Source organism: Cyprinodon tularosa, unplaced genomic scaffold (genome assembly GCF_016077235.1).
Source record: "Cyprinodon tularosa strain WSP-4 unplaced genomic scaffold, ASM1607723v1 ctg230, whole genome shotgun sequence".
In the NCBI taxonomy this organism is placed as follows: domain Eukaryota; kingdom Metazoa; phylum Chordata; class Actinopteri; order Cyprinodontiformes; family Cyprinodontidae; genus Cyprinodon; species Cyprinodon tularosa.
The window spans coordinates 1507170-1525546 of NW_024038862.1; the positions used below are offsets into that span (position 1 = coordinate 1507170).

Consider the following 18377-nt stretch of genomic DNA (forward strand, 5'->3'; position numbering starts at 1 on the left):
GTCTTGGCGGAAACAAAGTCTTTAAAGCCCACTCGCACGCAATCCGGTCACAGGCCAAGAACTTCCAGGAAATTCTTCAGAGCGTCCAGTCGTGCACATACATCCACACAGTGCAATGTTGAAACTATATAAACGCCCAGATTTGAATGAGAGTTGAGAAAAGCCAGATGTGTTCTGTTGAAATGTTCAGCGCTGTGTTACGTGTACTGAGGACAGCATGTCAATTTGATCTTTGAAATAAACGCTTCTTCTCCCGTCCTGGGGCAATCAGATGATCGACTGAAGGTGTCCTGATTTTTGACATTCTACCATTGAAAGCCACCACATTTGGTGCATTGGCCGGGAATGTGCATTGGCCGGGAATTCAAGTTTTTCCCTTTTCTTCTCTCCTCTTATAAGCCTGTCTGTGTGTGCGCTGACACACACACACACACACATGCTGGAAGCTTAAAAATGCCACGACATTCTGTATCTGTTAAATAGGACTATATATTATTATAAACGAAACTATGTTAGAAGCCGGCATGTGTCTGTCTGTCTGTGTGTCTTTATGTTCTTTGTCTGTCTGTCTGTTCTATGTTGTTTGTTCAATGTCAACTGTCTTTCTGGGGTGTAAAATATTAGTTCTATTATGTTTCAGTATAAACAGATCAATAGGAGAATTAAACAGCAGATAATTAGATTACAGTTATGTTAAAACATAGATTAATATGGCAATAAACATAAAATCCCATGAAGAACTGGATTCTCTCTATGCATCCACGTCCGGACATATGATAAGAAAGGTATGCAGGAAACCTGTTGCTGAAAAAGTCGAATTTCTGCACGTTCTTACTATTTGGATGCGTTTTGAGCAATTCAGTAATGAGTGGGACCAAAGTCATCAGAAAATACTACAAGACAAACAATGACAAAACTTTCTAAAAAGAAAATACAAATAATGAGCACAAGAAATATGATCTGGTCTAGACAATTTGTATTATAAAGTGTTTGGTTTTAGTTATATTTTGTTTATGTTGTTTTGCAAATGCTATCGATGTTTCTGTGATTTCTGGAGGTGAACCTTGAGAGAAGCTGAAATTTATGCAAAGTGTTGATCTTCTTTTTCAAATGTTTATAAATAGTGAAAAACTATGGTCGATTTTATAAGAAATATATTGAATAATACTTTTACATCTTACTATGTCTTGAAATTAACATGTTAAAGGTTAGAAAATCAATTTGTACTAAAAGTGCTGTAAACTCCCCCCCTCCCACCTCCCGCCCAAAAGTAAGGTCCAAAAATGGTTCTGAGTTCTGTCCCGAGGCAAACGAAAACTCAACACACACATTTTCTACACACACACATTATGCCTGACACACACACAGCTGCTTGTTTTCGCTGAGAGGCAGAAGGAGGAGCACAGTTAGCAGAGTGCACACAGGGGCGATCATCATAGAAATGGGGCCCAAGGATTTAGAAGCATTTTTAACTGAAAACAATGTACAGATCGTTACACTAGAATGATATTGTGTACGGCATGTAAAGTGACTGATTCTGCAGCTTATATTTGATTATGATAAACCCCACATGATTAGACGAATCCTTTCTTTGCACATAGATGACAGAATTAGATTACTCCTGAGTTAAGTTGGTCTTACTGTAGCAAAGTGAATAAATGAAACACTAATTATTCAGAATATTTAAAGGTGAATTTTCAAAAAGAGCAAGTTACATTTATGCTAAGGATTTCTTAATGTAATTAACTTTTGATGAAACTTGATAGAACAAATAAAACTCAACAATTATTAGAGGTAAGAGATAAATAAAATGAAGTCCTTTTAACACCTTGAAGCAAAAGCTGGAAAGTGGTTTTGCTATGGGAAGATTATGATTTATAAATTGTTCTTTCATAAAACAATTAACAAGGCAAATTATTTACATGGAGAATTTAATTAAACTTAAAACAGTATTGTGGTTGTCTTAAACATGGGATTTTGGAGGACGTGCATTATTATTTACATAGTAATGAAATAATCTGAAAAATGGTATGTAGACATAGGAGTTGGATGAGTTTGGCTGAAAGGTTAGGATACGGTGCCCTGAGCCCAGGGGGGCTCGGAGCGGCACGAGAGTCCTCAGACTTGTGACCAGCTGATCAATAAATGCCGAGGTGAGCCTGTTGAACTGAAGCCGTGCAGCCGAGACCGAATGAGGCGGAGACTGGAGGAATCACGGTCATCTAGCCGAAGCGGCTCGAGCAAAGAACACTGGCAGAACTAGAAAGTGCTGCGGCTGACATGAAAAGCTTGGAGGGAAGTGCTGGCCTTGTGGTTAGGGCATAGAGCTTGGAATCCTGAGGTTGCGAGTTCGAAACCCTTTTCCACAGACTGCCACTCTGGGTCTCTGAGCAAGACCCTTAACCCTGATTCCTCTCTGGTGCCCAACGATGGCAGCCACTGCTGAGATCAATAAAAACTTCAATTAATTATTAAGCTCGGCCAAAATTGGAGATGGTTTCTGTCGCTGGTTGCTGGACGTGAAGAAAACACTGCAAAAAGCCAGACACATCAGATACTCAAATTAACACAGCTTTTTGGTCAGAGTAAGTGAAATATGGTTTATTTATGTACAACAGCAGATAGCAGCTAAACATTTACATTTACATGGTGTCTAAAATAACATCTATTCTGTCTTACAAAACAACCTATAGGTTTAACTGTACTTCTAATTCTAAAGCCTGTATTGCAAACTAAATACAATCAAAATTTGTAATCAACGCCTTAGAGTAGTCGTGATTATCTTAATATAAACTTGCATTCCAAACCTTTGAATGTCATGATTTTCTTTATAGCAAAACTATTTTGTAACATCATAATGCATTACGTTCTGGTTCAGATACTTCCTAAAACAAATGCTTAACAAAATATGGTCAGTATTTAATATAGAGTGATGTGAAGTTTGCTAAGCACATTATGAGACTTAGAACCAGCATGAGGAAGAATATCTCATATCACACTTAGTAGAGACATTTTAGGACTTAGAGAAAACATGCTGATCAGTTCATGCAATTAGAATTAAGTAACACTGAGATTTAGATAAGTTAATAACATTAGAGTAAGATTTTGTCCTTTCTTTTCTTTTCTTTTTTCTGTTCATCTTAGAAAAGCTTGTTTCCAGCTTTGGGGGACAGAACTCACACTGACATTCTGTGTAAACCTGCTGATGTTTACTTTACAAAGACTGAATTAGTATTGGGAAAATTATAAGCAGTAATTAATAAGCTTCAAAATGTTCAGAATATGTTACTAATTGCCACTATGTAAATCATTACAAAGGTTACATCCTGAATCCTATGGGATGTTGTTTTAACCTTTTTTTTTTACTTTTAGTTTGTTTTTGGAACAATTAAGTTGAAAAACCACCAGCTATGATTTGTAAAGATTCAGCCAACAGTGAATCTACAGATGTTATTTCAAATATTAGAAATCAGTTTCCTTTATTATGACTATATTCTCTGTTAAGGTTGATAAACATGATGTATTAATTGATCAAAGGTTTGAATGGAAAAGATCAAACATTTCCAGATAAGTTTTATTTTAAGTACAAAGGATCAGCCTCCTTAGTGTATGACACAATGCGGACCAGGTTTTAAATGCACATTCTGCATTAACAACGTACTAATTATTCTGCTTTAAGTTTCTCTTCACAGACGCTGCTAAACCTGAAACCTTTTCTGAAGGAAGACTCACGGTTTGTGCCAAATGTTATAGTAAGGTAGGAAAACTATTAATGGATATTACATAGAGCTCAGCTGCTAATACGTTGGACCTGTTCCCAAATTCAGTGATTTAAAACAAACAGTCTATAGTATTAAGAACTAAATCAGAAGATAGAGACGTGAAAATTATGTGACTATGTTAGAAAAGGTCAGGATTCAAATTAATTAAATAGAAACATTTAACAAGAACCTCCTACTGATTATCTAGGCACAAAGTACAATGTAAGATTAACATGTTTACCTGTAATTATATGGAATATAAATATTAGAGAATGCAAAAGAAGCTGCTAAAAGTAAATAAATCCGGAAAACTAAAATTAAGACTGTTTACAACATAAAAATAAGATAAAAATTAAAGCAGCAGAAGCCTATGCAGTATTTAAAGACAATACATTTCCATGAATTAGAGATTCTATGAATCCTTAAATAATGCACTAGATGTACCTCTGAAAAACTTTAAGTAAAACTAAGAAATCAACATTCAGAGTAGTTTCACAATAATAATCCAGGATGTTTATTTAAGTTAGACTTTCTCTGCCCCAGCATCAGGACTAGCTGTTTACTCAATAAGATACAGAAATAGAGAATAATGTTTGAAAGGTTTTGTAAAAATGTTACTTGGATTTTAAATAAAACTCTTACATCCTAAAGGTAAAGAGCAACATGTATTTACTTCAATATATGAGGGAGTTATCCTTTTGAGGAAACTAACAAATAATGCTTGAAACAGAACAAAGAAGCAGATCTGGTTCAAGAAGTGAAGAACCGATTATATTAAGAGACCTAAGAAGTTAGTTATGCTTTAGATTGTATTAGATGATTCTATGTGAAGCGTATAATGAAAACTGTTTACTGCACTAAAAGATTAATAGAGACAGATCAGAATCCTAAATGCAGATGACAAAAGACCTAAAACAGATTATAGGCTAAAACAGACTAAATACAGTTCTAGCTCAAAGCCGAATAAAGTATGTTAATACTTACTCAAATATCTTTGTGTTTCGAAAGACATTTTTTCTGTCTGCCTCTCTCTTGGTTGTTTCATGGAGAGAGGAAAAAGTCACTCCACATTCCAGTCTGATTAAACAACCTCTGTGCAGTGCCGCACACACTCATTCAAAGTCCACAGGAAGACAACCTTTTATTTTTTCTAGCTTGGCAGAGAGCTACAGGAATGATTAAGGTTAAAGTGGACACACTAACTTGTTTATGAATATCCAAGACGAAACGTCTTAAAAAGGTTACATTCCTGGTTATCTGCACCGAGCCAACTAATATTTAAATAAACATTATAATTATAGCTCAAATGTATCTATGCAGGGTTTGCAAGATCTAGGATTAGTTTAATTTAGAAATCAGACTACACAAATAAGTTGAAAAGTTAATCATAATTTCTGTCTCCAATACGTAACGCAGATTGTCACACATGTTCTTAATACTTTTCTAACAGTAAAACACTGAATAAAAACAGGCTTTACAACTGGAAAAGCACCTTAAGATTTGAATTCAGGAATATTATGTAAGTGTGAGATTATGTGATCCAAGTGTATAAACTGTCCAATAAATCCTAGATCTAGATGTCTTTACAAAAGTTGTTATAAAGCACAGAAAGTCAGAATGCGGATTGTATTTACAAATAATGTAGGATGGCACTCAACTTGCTTCCAGAGGAAAAAGGATCTTGCTTTTATTCTCATTATTACTATGCTGCTAAAATCTTTAGTACTTCTTACTACTCTTGTGCATGAAAACCCTGGTTAACAAAATTGGAACAGAAGACTAAGATAATAAGAGAAAATATTTTCAGTGTTTATATTTTTAGGGCAAAGGTCACCAAATTGCCCCCAGATGATGCCTCCACCCCTTGACAAAATGGCTGAGCCTCGGTACGCTATGGAGCCTGAGAAGAACACCTGAGAGCTGAGAGCGGTTTGACTATATTATTTCTTGTCTTTTCTTTTATAATCAAATTCCCATGTAAGAGGAACCTGTTTAAGGGCTGCATTGTAAATTCAAATTATTATTTTACTGATGTTTTTCTTTCCTTGTGTCATTAACATATAATTGGGGATTGATGCATTTCGAGGAAAAGGACCCAGGAACTCTGTGATGAGAAGGACCTTACAGAGGAATAGAAAAGGTGATGAAGTTTGACTGTATTTATCTCATACTTAGCTGTGTTAATAAGTATTTAAATTACAAGATTCCTGAAATAATTGTGGAGCGATTTGAAGATGTAACACCGATTGCACAGTAGGATTGGATTGCCATTTTCTTTGAGTAAAGGTTTCTCCTGTTTTTGTTATCTTAGGAAGGTAAGACGATTGTAATTCATTTCATGTTTCTTTAAACAGGTAAGATGATTCAACAAAAGTTAGACTTTTTATTTGTTGTTTTGGCCTGAGGTCCAATCTGAAGTCCTACAATCGTGTTACATGACTTATTTCATTATTATCATAAAGGATAATTCTCTGGGATTTAAATTTTACAGTTTATTGGAGGATATTTGGAAATATTAATAATTGCAGATAAGAGAGAAGATACACCAAGAGACAATGGGACATTACTGCAACAATCAAAAGTTCTCTTATTTTAATTTGAACATTAATTACAGAAACTGGACTCATGACGAACAGGATGTGTTACATCTCTAGATTTAGTTTCAAGATACTGGTCAGTTTTTTTTTCTTTCCTCTCAGGATCACATCTGATAGTGAGATTTAAGGACACTGGGACAAGGACTGCCCTCACTCTGGATCAGCATCAGCCATGGACACATGAACGATATGCTCGGCCCAGGGGACCAGGACAACCAAGGAGTAGACTGACTGAACTCAAATATTAAGGGAGGTACATCAAAGAGTAATGAAAGGACAAGAGGACCAGCGAACTCTAGCTACACGTCAGAAAAATGCAACACCAAGGAGCCACCAGGAGATGGACGACCGACAGGATCAGATGTGATGAAAGCATCACAGGAGGGAATGGGATCGTTCTCCAATTGAATTAGATAAGTCAAACACTATGTACTACAATAGGATTGGAATAATATGAATATTATGTTCTATGATTAGTTGATATTTGCTGATAAGAACACTAATTGTGGTTTTTCTGTCTTACTCAGTTTGAGGGGATGGATTGTAAAGACCGGTGACTCCAGGCATAAGACTGCAAACCTTCAACTTCTGCCTGCAAAATACTAAGGCGGGAACCGGTGATCCTGTGTTCATGCCTTTAAAAGCCAAGGACAGAGCCCTGAAGTGAAAGAACTATATTTTTTATTTTTTCAACAGGAAAGAAGACAACACAAGTATCGATTATTCTTGTATTCTGTAAATATAAACCTGATGATTGTAACATGCCATTGCTTTGCATTATAACCTGTATTACTGTTTTATTATTTCACATTGTGAACCATCCATAGCAGGCTGTTTAGAGGACTGGGGACTCAGACTACTGACTGACTGACCTACTTAATTTTTCCTTTTCTTTCATTTACCTAGCCTTATATACTACGATACACTATAACTAAGTTCAAGTTATTTGAAAGGTTGTGAATAGTTATCTTTCACATATTAAGTAATATCAAGATTGGGTTGTAGGGTTCAAACAGTGTTGGTTTCACAGATCATCATGAGTAGCATGGTCAAGATGCGATTTGTGCTACAGCCGACGCCGGAGGAAGGATGGATGTTTGGGGGATGCTTGGGTCTATGGGATAGTTTCCTCTTACATGAGTATGAAATGAAAGAGTAAGATGCCCACAGGACGAAAAAGGGGTTTTCGATCCCATACTAATCGAATCATGGCCATGTGGAAAATGATGATCTTTCTTTGAAGGTTCAGTAATATTCACTTTGTTTTGATATTCACTTTGGTTTTGTTATTAATCATGACACTTTAATTTTCATTTAATTTGTTTTTCTCAACTTGCATCCGTACTGGGCTGCGTCGGTAACACTTAGATACCGTTTCATTTAAACTTCACATACACGTAAGTGCACTTAGTTGCGTAATATTACCATCACTATGCAAATTCTCATTGGTACTTCATTTTCAATGAACTACAGGAGGGAATGTAGAAGCGAATTGTGTTGCCTTAGGTCATCGTGACCTTAAGCTCACAATAATTGATAACACAGAGCAAGCAGTCTGGAAGCCACGTACACATCTTGGCAATAACAAGTGTTCACAGGCTGGAAGCCACGTACATATTGGCAGTAACAGTGTGTTCACAGGCTGGAAGTCAAGTACAAGTATTGAAAAACAGGGTCTTTAAGGCCCACTCGCACGCAATCCGGTCACAGGCCAAGAACTTCCAGGAAATTCTTCAGAGCGTCCAGTCGTGCACATACATCCACACAGTGCAATGTTGAAACTATATAAACGCCCAGATTTGAATGAGAGTTGAGAAAAGCTAGATGTGTTCTGTTGAAATGTTCAGCGCTGTGTTACGTGTACTGAGGACAGCATGTCAATTTGATCTATAAAATAAATGCTTCTTCTCCCGTCCTGGGGCAATCAGATGATCGACTGAAGGTGTCCTGATTTTTGACATTCTACCATTGAAAGCCACCACATTACGAGAACAGGAGGGCCTACACTACATTTTTTAACAGTCCAGCAGGTAGTGTGTCTTGGCAGGAAAAAATGATCTAGGCTGATGTGATAGGTGTTAACCTATGAAACCCAAAGACTTCTTTTTAACTGCTGTGTATGTTTTCCTTTCTTTTGACTTAAAATGCATGTGGTTAATAAAAAAGTTTTAAACAGTATGTGTTCTCTCCAGTCTCTGTAATACAAGAGTAGCTACTTGCATTCATTCACACTAACTTGTGAATGGCTGTGAGGCACACCACATTTACATAACAACACAGAGGTGTAGGTATGGCCCCTCTCCCATCCCAAGTGCACTGACTCAACACAAAACAAAATGGGACTGAATACTTTTATTATATTTGAATATAAGCTAATATTTCAATATCCTTATTAGTTTTGGTAGTGCTGTTGCTACAAACAGTACATGTATGTTTATGCCATGTAATAGCTGTAAGAACACATCAAAAACAGTACAGGGAGAGCTGGGGCCTTACATAAGACTACAAAATTTGCCTTTTGACTACACAGAAAACAAGGAATTAATGATGATTAAACATAATACCATGTAATGTGTTTTTATATATATATATATTTAAATATATATATATATATATATATAGAGATAAAAAGAACCCTAAACAAGATGGGACCGAATACTTTTATATATTATATTTGAATATAAGCTAATATTTGAATATCCTTGTAATTAATTATGATTAAACATAGTATCATGTAATGTGTTTTTTTATTTTTATATTGATAAAAAGAAATAAAACACTTTCCCAACAGTTTATGACAGTATTATTGACAAATACTTACTATCCTCTTCCATGGCAGCAGCTATTTCTTTCCACGCATTTTCTTTTTTTTGTGTTATCCTTGTAAAAAGGATTTGAAGTGTCATAAATGATGGGATGGTTTTCAACCTCGTGAATGAGCCTCTCGTCGTCCATTGCTGTAAATCAAGTGATGGGGCACAAAGTTTTGACCCCGTCTTTACCAGCAGGCGGCAGTGACGTCATATGGGTTGTACAGAGGGAAGGCGGAGAGAAAGGACAGACAATACATGCAAACGAACGTGTTTTATTTTGAAAAAAACAGGAAATCTTTTATTTTCATTGGAAAACTTCCAGTTTGTGCCGTGGTATTTGCGAGAGCTTGTTGCGGATGCCTCCGGAACGCCGCAAGGATAGCTTTCTTGCGGAATTTTCTGCAGCGCCGGAGTGTCTCGGTAACCGCAGCCGGACAGCTCAGCAGCCGGTGAGAGAGGTTTACGTCTTTTTAATGACTTGGAATCCTTGCGGCGCCGCACACACCGCACCGCAACGGTAAGACAGGAGTCTGTGTGAGCCTGGGGTAAACCTTTTTCCTCACAGCTGGCGCAGAGGGAGCAGTTGCTGTAAAACCCATCGGGTTGTTTGTGACAGCATTGGGCACAAATTCTGTCGCCCGTGGGTTGAATTCAGCGCGTCTTTGCTCTTTAAGTCCCTTATTGACATAAGAGTTCATTCCATCGGACATCGATTTAGATTTTCCTCCAACGCTACTGCTTTCCAACACAGAAAGGCGTGCTGCTGCAGCTGCTAATTGCGCATCCAGTTCCAGTTGTTCCTTTTTCTTTCTTATCTTGTCGGCTTCCAGTCTGTGTCTCTGCTCTAATTCCTCCAATTCATGTTTCCTTTTCAAAGCATCTGCCTTTGCCAGTAAAGCTGCTTGATCAGCCAGGGCTCGTTTACGAGCAGAGGATGTGCTGGACGCATGACTGCGCTTAGAAGGCTTACTTGAGACGTTTGAAGCACTATCCTCAGGGTTTATGTTATCTTCGACCGCACCACAACAGTTCTCCACTTGAACATTAGCAGCATCAAGTTCATTACAGACCTTCAAATTTTCTTTCAACCAGGTGTTCACTTTATTCATAAACTCATTATTTGCGCTTTCTTTCTCCTGAAACCAGGCATTTTGTCTTTGTTGCTCAACCTAGGGCAAATTAAAATTATTTAACAAGCTGTCGTGGGGAGATGATGCCTTTTCACACAACGTATTGAACTCTTGTATGTATTGTTTAACCTCAGAAACATTTTTATTTGACAACCACAGCTCTGTTATTTTCGACTTTATTTTACTTGCATTTTTAAACACTTCACTTCTTTCCTTTTGCACCTTTTCAAATGCAAATACAGTACCCTTTAGCGAAAGTTTCCTTTGTCTTTTTTGAGCTTGTGTGCCCATAGGCTCAGTTTCATCATTAATATCACTCATTTTCCACTGTGGCTTAATAAAGACAGTAACGTGCTGCGTTACGTTGCTCCTGCTTTACGTTGCCAGAAACGTTCCAAACTGCAGAACACCAGCGCATTTACATAAGTGGCTGTTGAATATTCACACTTTGAAACATGAATGAATGAAAGCCATCACATTAGTCCTTGGCAATAAAGAGCATTAACTCCAGAAGACGGCCCGACGCCGTTGCGCATCAAAATCCAATCCAACACGCCCAGCTTTATATTTAATAAGGATGACTTCACTCACCGGAGATGTCTTGATGGTATTCGTGCCTCATACCTTATTGTTTGATTGATCTTATTTAAGATGATAGCGATGGATGGCTGGATAAATCCTTCCTTTGTTGTGCAGGTGAGCTAGGACGGTGCGACATGACGTGCGCCCAACTTATCCAGGTGAGTCGTCCTCTTAATCCAAAAAGGTAGCGGTTTTTACTTTGTGTAGCGACTATCAACCACCTTTTTGTCGCTTGTGGGTGCGGGAAATCTGGAATTTAACACGCTTAAAAGAGGAGATGGAAACCAGGATATAAGGTATGGGCGTTCCCATTTATTGAAGTATGTTTGTAGCCTATATGAACAAACTTTCCAAACAATCTGAGTGGCGGTCTTTACAACAAGTGAGATGGACAGGTAACTATGGAGAATGTGAAGATAACAGAATTTAACCGGAGGACGCAAGCTATTGTGTGCCAAAGAAAGCGGTAAAAACCGTATGACCTCCCGTCACCCAAAACCCTTTCTGCCCTCTCACGTCTTACCTATAAAGCCTTCCCCTCCACACCACCACCAGTGGTAGAGCAGAATATAGGCCACCACCACCCAAAACAAATAACCCAGAAACAAACCATGCCTAAACACCAACAACTATAAATGGCTCCTACAATATATATATATATATATATATATATATATATATATATATATATATATATATATATATATATATATATATATATATATATATATATATATATATATATATATATATAAAATTTCACGTTCAGTGTTTTTTTTGTTTCACAAACAAGACATTTTTCTTTGTCAAACATAAGTTTATTTTCAAACCTTTTGTATTTTTCAAACAAATACTCTTTGGCAATCCCTCAGGTTGAAGCCAGACACAACTTTGTCCAATTTGTTGACTCTAGGAGGCGCTGGCATGGTGATGACTCTCTTGAGATAGCAGCGCCGCCTGCAGCCGTAAGAGCAGAAAAAACTGGTTTAGTTACAACATGACAACATTAGCGAGTGTTACATTTTCCACTCTTCTTCAAAGGTTTGATAGAATTTGTGTTATAGCATTTTAGAAAAGCAGTGTACCAATATTCACTGTCAGAGAAGGTTTGATCTACGTAGGTGAAGAACTGACAGTTGGTGTCTTCATCACATTTCCTCTGACAGAGCTCTGCATCATCCATCAACTCTTTTTCAATGTCAGAGCCCTGGAAATCAACACCTTGGTAAAGCTGCTTGACCCAGTCTGTTAGGAAAGATGTCAAATAAATGTTGAAGTTACTTTCCCCACATAAGTCTACAGCTCAAGCATAAAGTCCACAGAATGTTGGCCATTCCCATGGGGCTGCAGAATAAAGTCGTTATAGGTACCAGATCTTTTCGGGGCCCTGTCCCTGCAGATGATGTCACAATATGACAACAGCACTCGAGCAGACTGAATTGGTCCCGTTTCATATGAATCAAATCTATTCTGAGGTCTCTGTTTATCATTACCTTTATTGAAGACTAAGACTAAAGGGCTGGTTATACTCCCTGCAGCAGCGCGACACAGTGAGTTTGTCGCAGATATTTTTTGATATATGCCCAATATTGAAGGGTGGTCTTTACTATGTTATTCCACGCCACAAAGCAAGAGGGGTAATCATGAACTAGCTACGGGTCTAGATACGGCTGAGGTGGTGAGAAAGTAGAGGCAAGTTAGTCCAACAACGGAGGGACATGAGGGCGAAAAAGAGCAGGGATCCAGGTGGAAAAAGGGTCCCAGCGTTCTCACGCACCTCGCTCTTGTAGCTTGTCCAGCTTCATGAGTCGTTTTCCACAATGGTGGTCATACAAACAAAGTAAGCTGGTAAGGTACCAAACAGGAAATATGCAAAGTGTAAAGCGGATGTAGATTTAACCAATCAGAGGCCTCCTGTCTGCAGCACTGTCTGTGGTCACCTACAATTTTGGAGAGGTGCAGCAGAGTGTCTGCGGAAGGGGACATGTAGATTACCTGGTTTCTGAGTATAAACCAGCCTTAATACTAAATCTGGCTATCAAAAGCCACACTGGTTCACTAGCTCCCAACTCAGCACATGGACACTTCGTTATGTTGTTATAAATGTCAGGGCCAACAACAACAGGTTTTATGTAATTGTGGCAACGTTCAGACAATGATAGAGTGCAACATCACCGAGATGCGCAGGGCCTCAGCAGATCTTACCAACTAAGCAGATCTGGTACCTACACCATCAGCGATGGTTTGTGGATTTTACTTCAGTGCCTCTAGTCGCAGTAAAGATATGAAAAGATCCTTTCAGGGCCTCTGTAGGTAAGACATCTAGCTCACATGACTGATAATTATTTAAACCAGAAAACAAAACAGGGTGTTAAACATTTTTAATCCTCTTACAAAATTTGTTCTTGTAAGCTTTTGTGTTAATCAGTGATACCTACTATCATCAAGCTGACAGAAGCGTGCAGGTATTCCTGATGTGGTTCCTTTTTTTGGTTTAGCTGTCAAGCCGCTTTGATTATTCTTTAAATAACAACTAAAGTCGTCACTGTAGAAATACAAAGAAACAAAGAAAGAAAAACAAATTTCTTTTTAAATAATCAATTGGGACAGCTAAGATAAAAGTATGATCTATTACCTGCTGAAAGAGAAGTAGGTGCACTGTGGGTTAGCAGAACACAGGACTTGACAGTGTTCAGGAGAAACAGACTTCAGCTCCTCAAGGTCGCTTCCTGGGATATCAGTGTTTGGAAAGAGCTGTTGCTGACATGCTGTAAAAGACACATACAAAACAATTACAAAAGAAAGATGGAAACTTCAACATTACACAATTCCTGAAGGGCCTTTTCTAAAACTGGCTTAGTTTTTAAATCAAAGTAACTGTGACTGACACATTATACCTGGGTTGAATCAGAATTTGGAGTCTAAATCTGATTTCCCATTATCAGAGCAAGTTTTATGAAATACCAACCAGAAATCTACTTGCTTGATTTGCTTACTTGTGGGGAATTCTTGAGTCTGTTGAGTTTTTTGGGCAAATCCAGATGTTACTCCAGTCTTTTTTTCTACGATAGGAGTCCTTGGGATGTTCCAGCTGAATTTAAGGTGACACTTGTACCTATAAGATATAGATAATATATATATATTTTTGGTAGAGCCAAGATCTTCAGTGTCATGAGCTTAAAAAGCATGCAGAAAAATAGCTTCCTAGGATAAATCCAGAGTTTATCTTTTGCTAACTACATTCCCTATGGCAAAAAGAGTCTAAGACAAGGACACAGGGCAGTCTAAGACAAGCTAAGACTGTCATGATCTTGGTGATGATGGCTGACTAAATTACTCCTTTAATTCACCTGTCTAGCTCTGCCCTGTTTGTCATCCCTGCTAATCTAATCCACCTGCTCCTGCTACTATTTAACCCCCTTGGCCCCAGCCATCAGTGCCATCTTGAGCCTTGTGTAAGAGTTCTCTTGTGTACCCAGTTGTGTTTCTGATAACCTGATCCTGACTAGTTTTTGCCTCTGGACTCCTGAGTTTTGCCTGCCCCTGTTTGATCTATTTGCCTGGCCTGTCTTAGGACTCCTGTTGGATTCTTCTGTGGACTGAACTTAGATTTGCCTCTTGACTTTGCCCCCTGGATTATTCATAATCTTTCACAATCACCCTCCTACAGATTATCGTGGTCATTAACCAGTGCTTTTCTCCTATGGACATTCCTACTTTAGACTTCCTAGCCGCTGATACCACAGATCCATAGGCCGTCGTTTGACTAAAAGCTTTTTAAGTTATTCCACTGTCTATCTTGCCTGAATTCTCGGTCCTACTTTCTGAGCTCTTACAAAGACTTCTAAACTATTGAGTGAAGCCAATCTTAAAAACAATGTGGCTGTTTTACTAACATTTAATCCACCATCACAGCTGGATTGGTCAGCTATTTACATAAAAGCCAAGGGTTTGGCTTTTAATTTGAAAATTTTAAAAGATCACCCTCAGGTAGTCCTGAGTCCAGACTTTTTATGTCTTTAAATCAGGGTTCCTCAATCCTGGCCTTAAGCGTCCTGCTTCCTGTACCTTTTGAATATTGAAACTGAGACAAATCTAAAAGAAGCAAGACATCAGACCTCTGGGACAGGAATGAATAAACCATGCCACAGATCTTCACCTGTAAATATGGTACGAGCATTAGACTGTTCCAAGCTTTTAAAAAACACTTAAGTTGGCTAACTTGCATCCAACCACTTATGATGAAACAGCTTCAAGTTCCAATTCAGATTATTTATGGGTACTTCAGACAGGTTACAACAGCAAGTGGTCAGCGTTCTCATAGCATAGTGTTTTGTATCTTATCATTTAATTTTATTTTCAGACCTACACTCTGCCCCAAGATTGAAAGGTTCTGTTTAGGAAACTGGACCTGAAGTTTTCTAGAAGTTGTTTCGCATCTCAAAAAGGAAGCTTCTTCAGTTCTTTAAATTAATATACTATAGGTGTAAAAAAAAACAAAAAAACATTATCCACTGTTGTGAGAAAATTTATATCTTTCTCTCATTATATATTAATATTCATATTTACTCACTATAAAAGTTTTCACTCAGTCTGTTTCTCTCTCAAGGCCACACCATTCCCTGCAGAATGTTGTTTGTAGACCAGACATAGCTTCTTCCCATAACAATCCAGATTCTTTCTCAAGGTTTATTCATAACATGTTACTGTTAAGCAAAGTGTGTGTAATTTGTTATGACTCTGACTGCTTTCGATTGTTGTAACTAGGCGGGGGACGAACCCTGCCCAGATCAGAACAGAGCAGAATGCTGTGCCATGATGACTGTTCTCTCTTTGCAAAGATGATTAATAAATGTGCCGACTGAGTGAAATCCATCGATCTCCGTTTATTTAACTAGGATGAATAGTTGAATACTTTTTTCCCACGACACCCCCTTGGGGACCTCCTTGCCCAATCCAGTAGGAGGGATCATAACCACCTTTTTAGAACTGAAGAAGCCTCTTGGATGAGAGGAGAGAGACTTCCAGTGGCCTTGATGGAACCTTTGAAGCCTGACCATGACCTGGATGACTGAGAATATTCACAGATATCTGCACCAAGAATATCAAGAAACAGATAGTAGAATTTACCTGTAATCCTGGTCGGGGAAATCCTCGCTTAGAAAAGTAAAGAACTGACAGCCAGGGTCCTTTGTGCAGACTCTCTGACACTCCTGATAATCAGGCGTGAACAAGGCTCTGTAGTCTGCCCCAAGAAAGTCCACATTTTGGAACACCTGAGAAAAACAAGGCCCTGGTTCGCCATGAGCAGAAACCAAATCAAAGAAAATATTAGACGGACCATGGAAAGCACGGAGAAAAAAATAAGTTTAGTTGAATAGAAACCAAAATAACAAATTGCCATTTATAACAAAGTCACAGCTAGTTGTTTTTTTTTTTTGTTTGATGGTTTATTTAATTTTTTCTTATTAAGTTATTGCTGTTTTATAGAGAATTAACGTTGAAAAAACAAATTTTCATTTTTACAGGAATTCTGCCATCCAACACAGACATAAAACAAAGGGGCAGTTTAAACAACCAAATTTCCCATGACGGAATCACCTGGATAAATGATTAACTCTTAAAGTATCTTACGTTACAGTAGTGTAATATTTAAAGTTTGTATTACCACAAACAGCCAATTGGCCAATCAAATAGCCGCACTTTCATGCATTTATTGTTCAGACGTTGATGATGATCTAAAATTCAAAGCTTGCTAAAAAAAAAAAAATAGTTAAGCAATTAAATGTGATTTTGGTTTTGAAACTACTGATCCACTAAATTTTCTACCCACAATCATCTTGCTTGTTTGAATTGATAGTAAGAATAACTGGGGCAAAAAGAGGTCCAACCTGATACTGAGAGGACTGACAAGAAGAATATCCAGGATGCTATATCAGATTTTTAAAAAACACACACAACTATATATACATTACTGTCTTGTGAGAAACATCTTTATAAGCCTTTAAGCCTAAGTCTTTTTCTCTGACTTTACTTCTTATTTTGAAAGATATCTTTAATTTTTTTTTCTGCAATGTAAATACATTTTATTTTGACTTCTTTGATTGTTGACCTACTTGCTGGAAAAATGCAGTTCTTTAGAGAAAATCCAGAGGTGACGCCCAGAAGAGGAATTTGGGTTGCTGGATCTCCAGACGGGGTTTTAAGGTAGCAGTAAAAGTGCCTGAAGAGAAGAAGGGGATGTCATTGTTGAGAATATTTACAATCTTTAAGGAAGTTAATTCAAAAATAGACAAAGAATTGCATGACATCACATATTTTCTCATTCATTGAAATCATTATCTTATTTTATGAGTGATTTGTCTTACATAAAATTCTTGTTTTATCCATCTTTAATCCCTACATTTAATTTGCATTGTTATGTTTCAGTCATTTTAAATCAGTTCTGTATTTACTTTAAGAGTATTCATTTCAGGGATTATTTTCAATGAAAAAAAAATAAATAACTGCGTTGCTCAATCCTTTATGTATAAGTGTTTCATACCTGTTGTCTCTGGTCCAGTCGGGTCGGATAAAAGTGAAGAAGAGGCATGAGTGGTGCTCTGTGCACAGCCTCTGACAGTGCTCAACAGAAGGAGAGTAAAGGAAGGTTATGTCTGTCCCAGGAAAATCTATGTTCTCCAGAAGTCCATCCCTGCATCCTAAAGGAAAAAAGTTTGAGAGAAGAAAAGTGTAAAATTACCTTCTTAGATGTTACAAAAAGGAAACATATTAAGCAAACAAAACATTTCCATGTAAATCCAAAAACACAGAGTGTTATAGTGAATTACCTTTAATGAAGGAAAAGCTGCTGGCTATTAGCAGGCCAACTAGAATAGAATACTTTTCCATCTTTTACTGCAGATACCTTCAGAGCTCCCTCAGCTTTTAAAAGAACCAGTTCTGCAAATATATAGCAGTCTAAGGGCAATTTACCACTGCTGTTTACGTACTCTGATTGCATCAAGTCCAAAGTTTTCAGTCATGTGGCCAGCTGTTTGTATAGAAGGGGGATGCCATCCCCCCTTAACATGAGTACTGCATGATAAGTGTCATGCAGTGTCAGGGTTTACCCAGATTGCGGTTTTCCCTTGAGGAAAACCGCAATCTGGGTAAACCCTGTCCTCCCTCCAACGAGCAAGTCATTCACTGGTACAACCCACACCGACTGGCAAACATGTTCACAAGTCATTTTTTGCAAGTCCAAGTCAAGTCTCAGGTCTTGAGAGCCTAAGTCCAAGTCAAGTCTCAAGTCTTGAGAAGGCCTGTCACAATTATCAATTAATCGCACAATAAATTCTAATCACTCGATTAATTAAAATAAGTGCAATAATTTGCCTGCTTGCTTGTTTCTCCTTGTGTTTTCATCTCCGTCACTGAGACGGTATAGCTTAAAGGTCGCTATTATATCTATGGAATGATCATTATCTTGAACTGGTAAATGAAAAATACAAT

The 18377-nt window shown here is 37.7% G+C and overlaps 1 protein-coding gene across 1 annotated transcript; it reads right to left on the reverse strand.

The window, feature by feature from the left end:
• Positions 1–11679: 11679 nt before the first annotated feature.
• LOC119784643 (coagulation factor XI-like) lies at positions 11680–17875 on the reverse strand. Its single transcript, XM_038286808.1, has 9 exons — positions 17714–17875; positions 17428–17584; positions 17000–17106; positions 16014–16176; positions 13880–13998; positions 13519–13651; positions 13322–13428; positions 11969–12128; positions 11680–11840 (listed from the first exon to the last, which is right to left on the reverse strand). The coding sequence occupies exons 1-9, from the start codon at positions 17772–17774 to the stop codon at positions 11726–11728; spliced, it is 1122 nt and encodes a 373-aa protein (XP_038142736.1). The 5' UTR covers positions 17775–17875; the 3' UTR covers positions 11680–11725.
• Between the last annotated feature and the right edge of the window lie 502 nt (positions 17876–18377).

Bases quoted from the DNA above. Each gene is read 5' to 3' on its own strand.
- LOC119784643 (XM_038286808.1), bottom strand. From the start codon at position 17,774: ATGGAAAAGTATTCTATTCTAGTTGGCCTGCTAATAGCCAGCAGCTTT. The intron at 13,652-13,879 runs GTAAGCAAATCA...TGTCTTTTACAG, and splicing joins GACTCAAGAATTCCCCACAA to CATGTCAGCAACAGCTCTTT. The intron at 12,129-13,321 runs GTAGGTATCACT...CTTTCCTAACAG, and splicing joins CTTCTGTCAGCTTGATGATA to ACTGGGTCAAGCAGCTTTAC.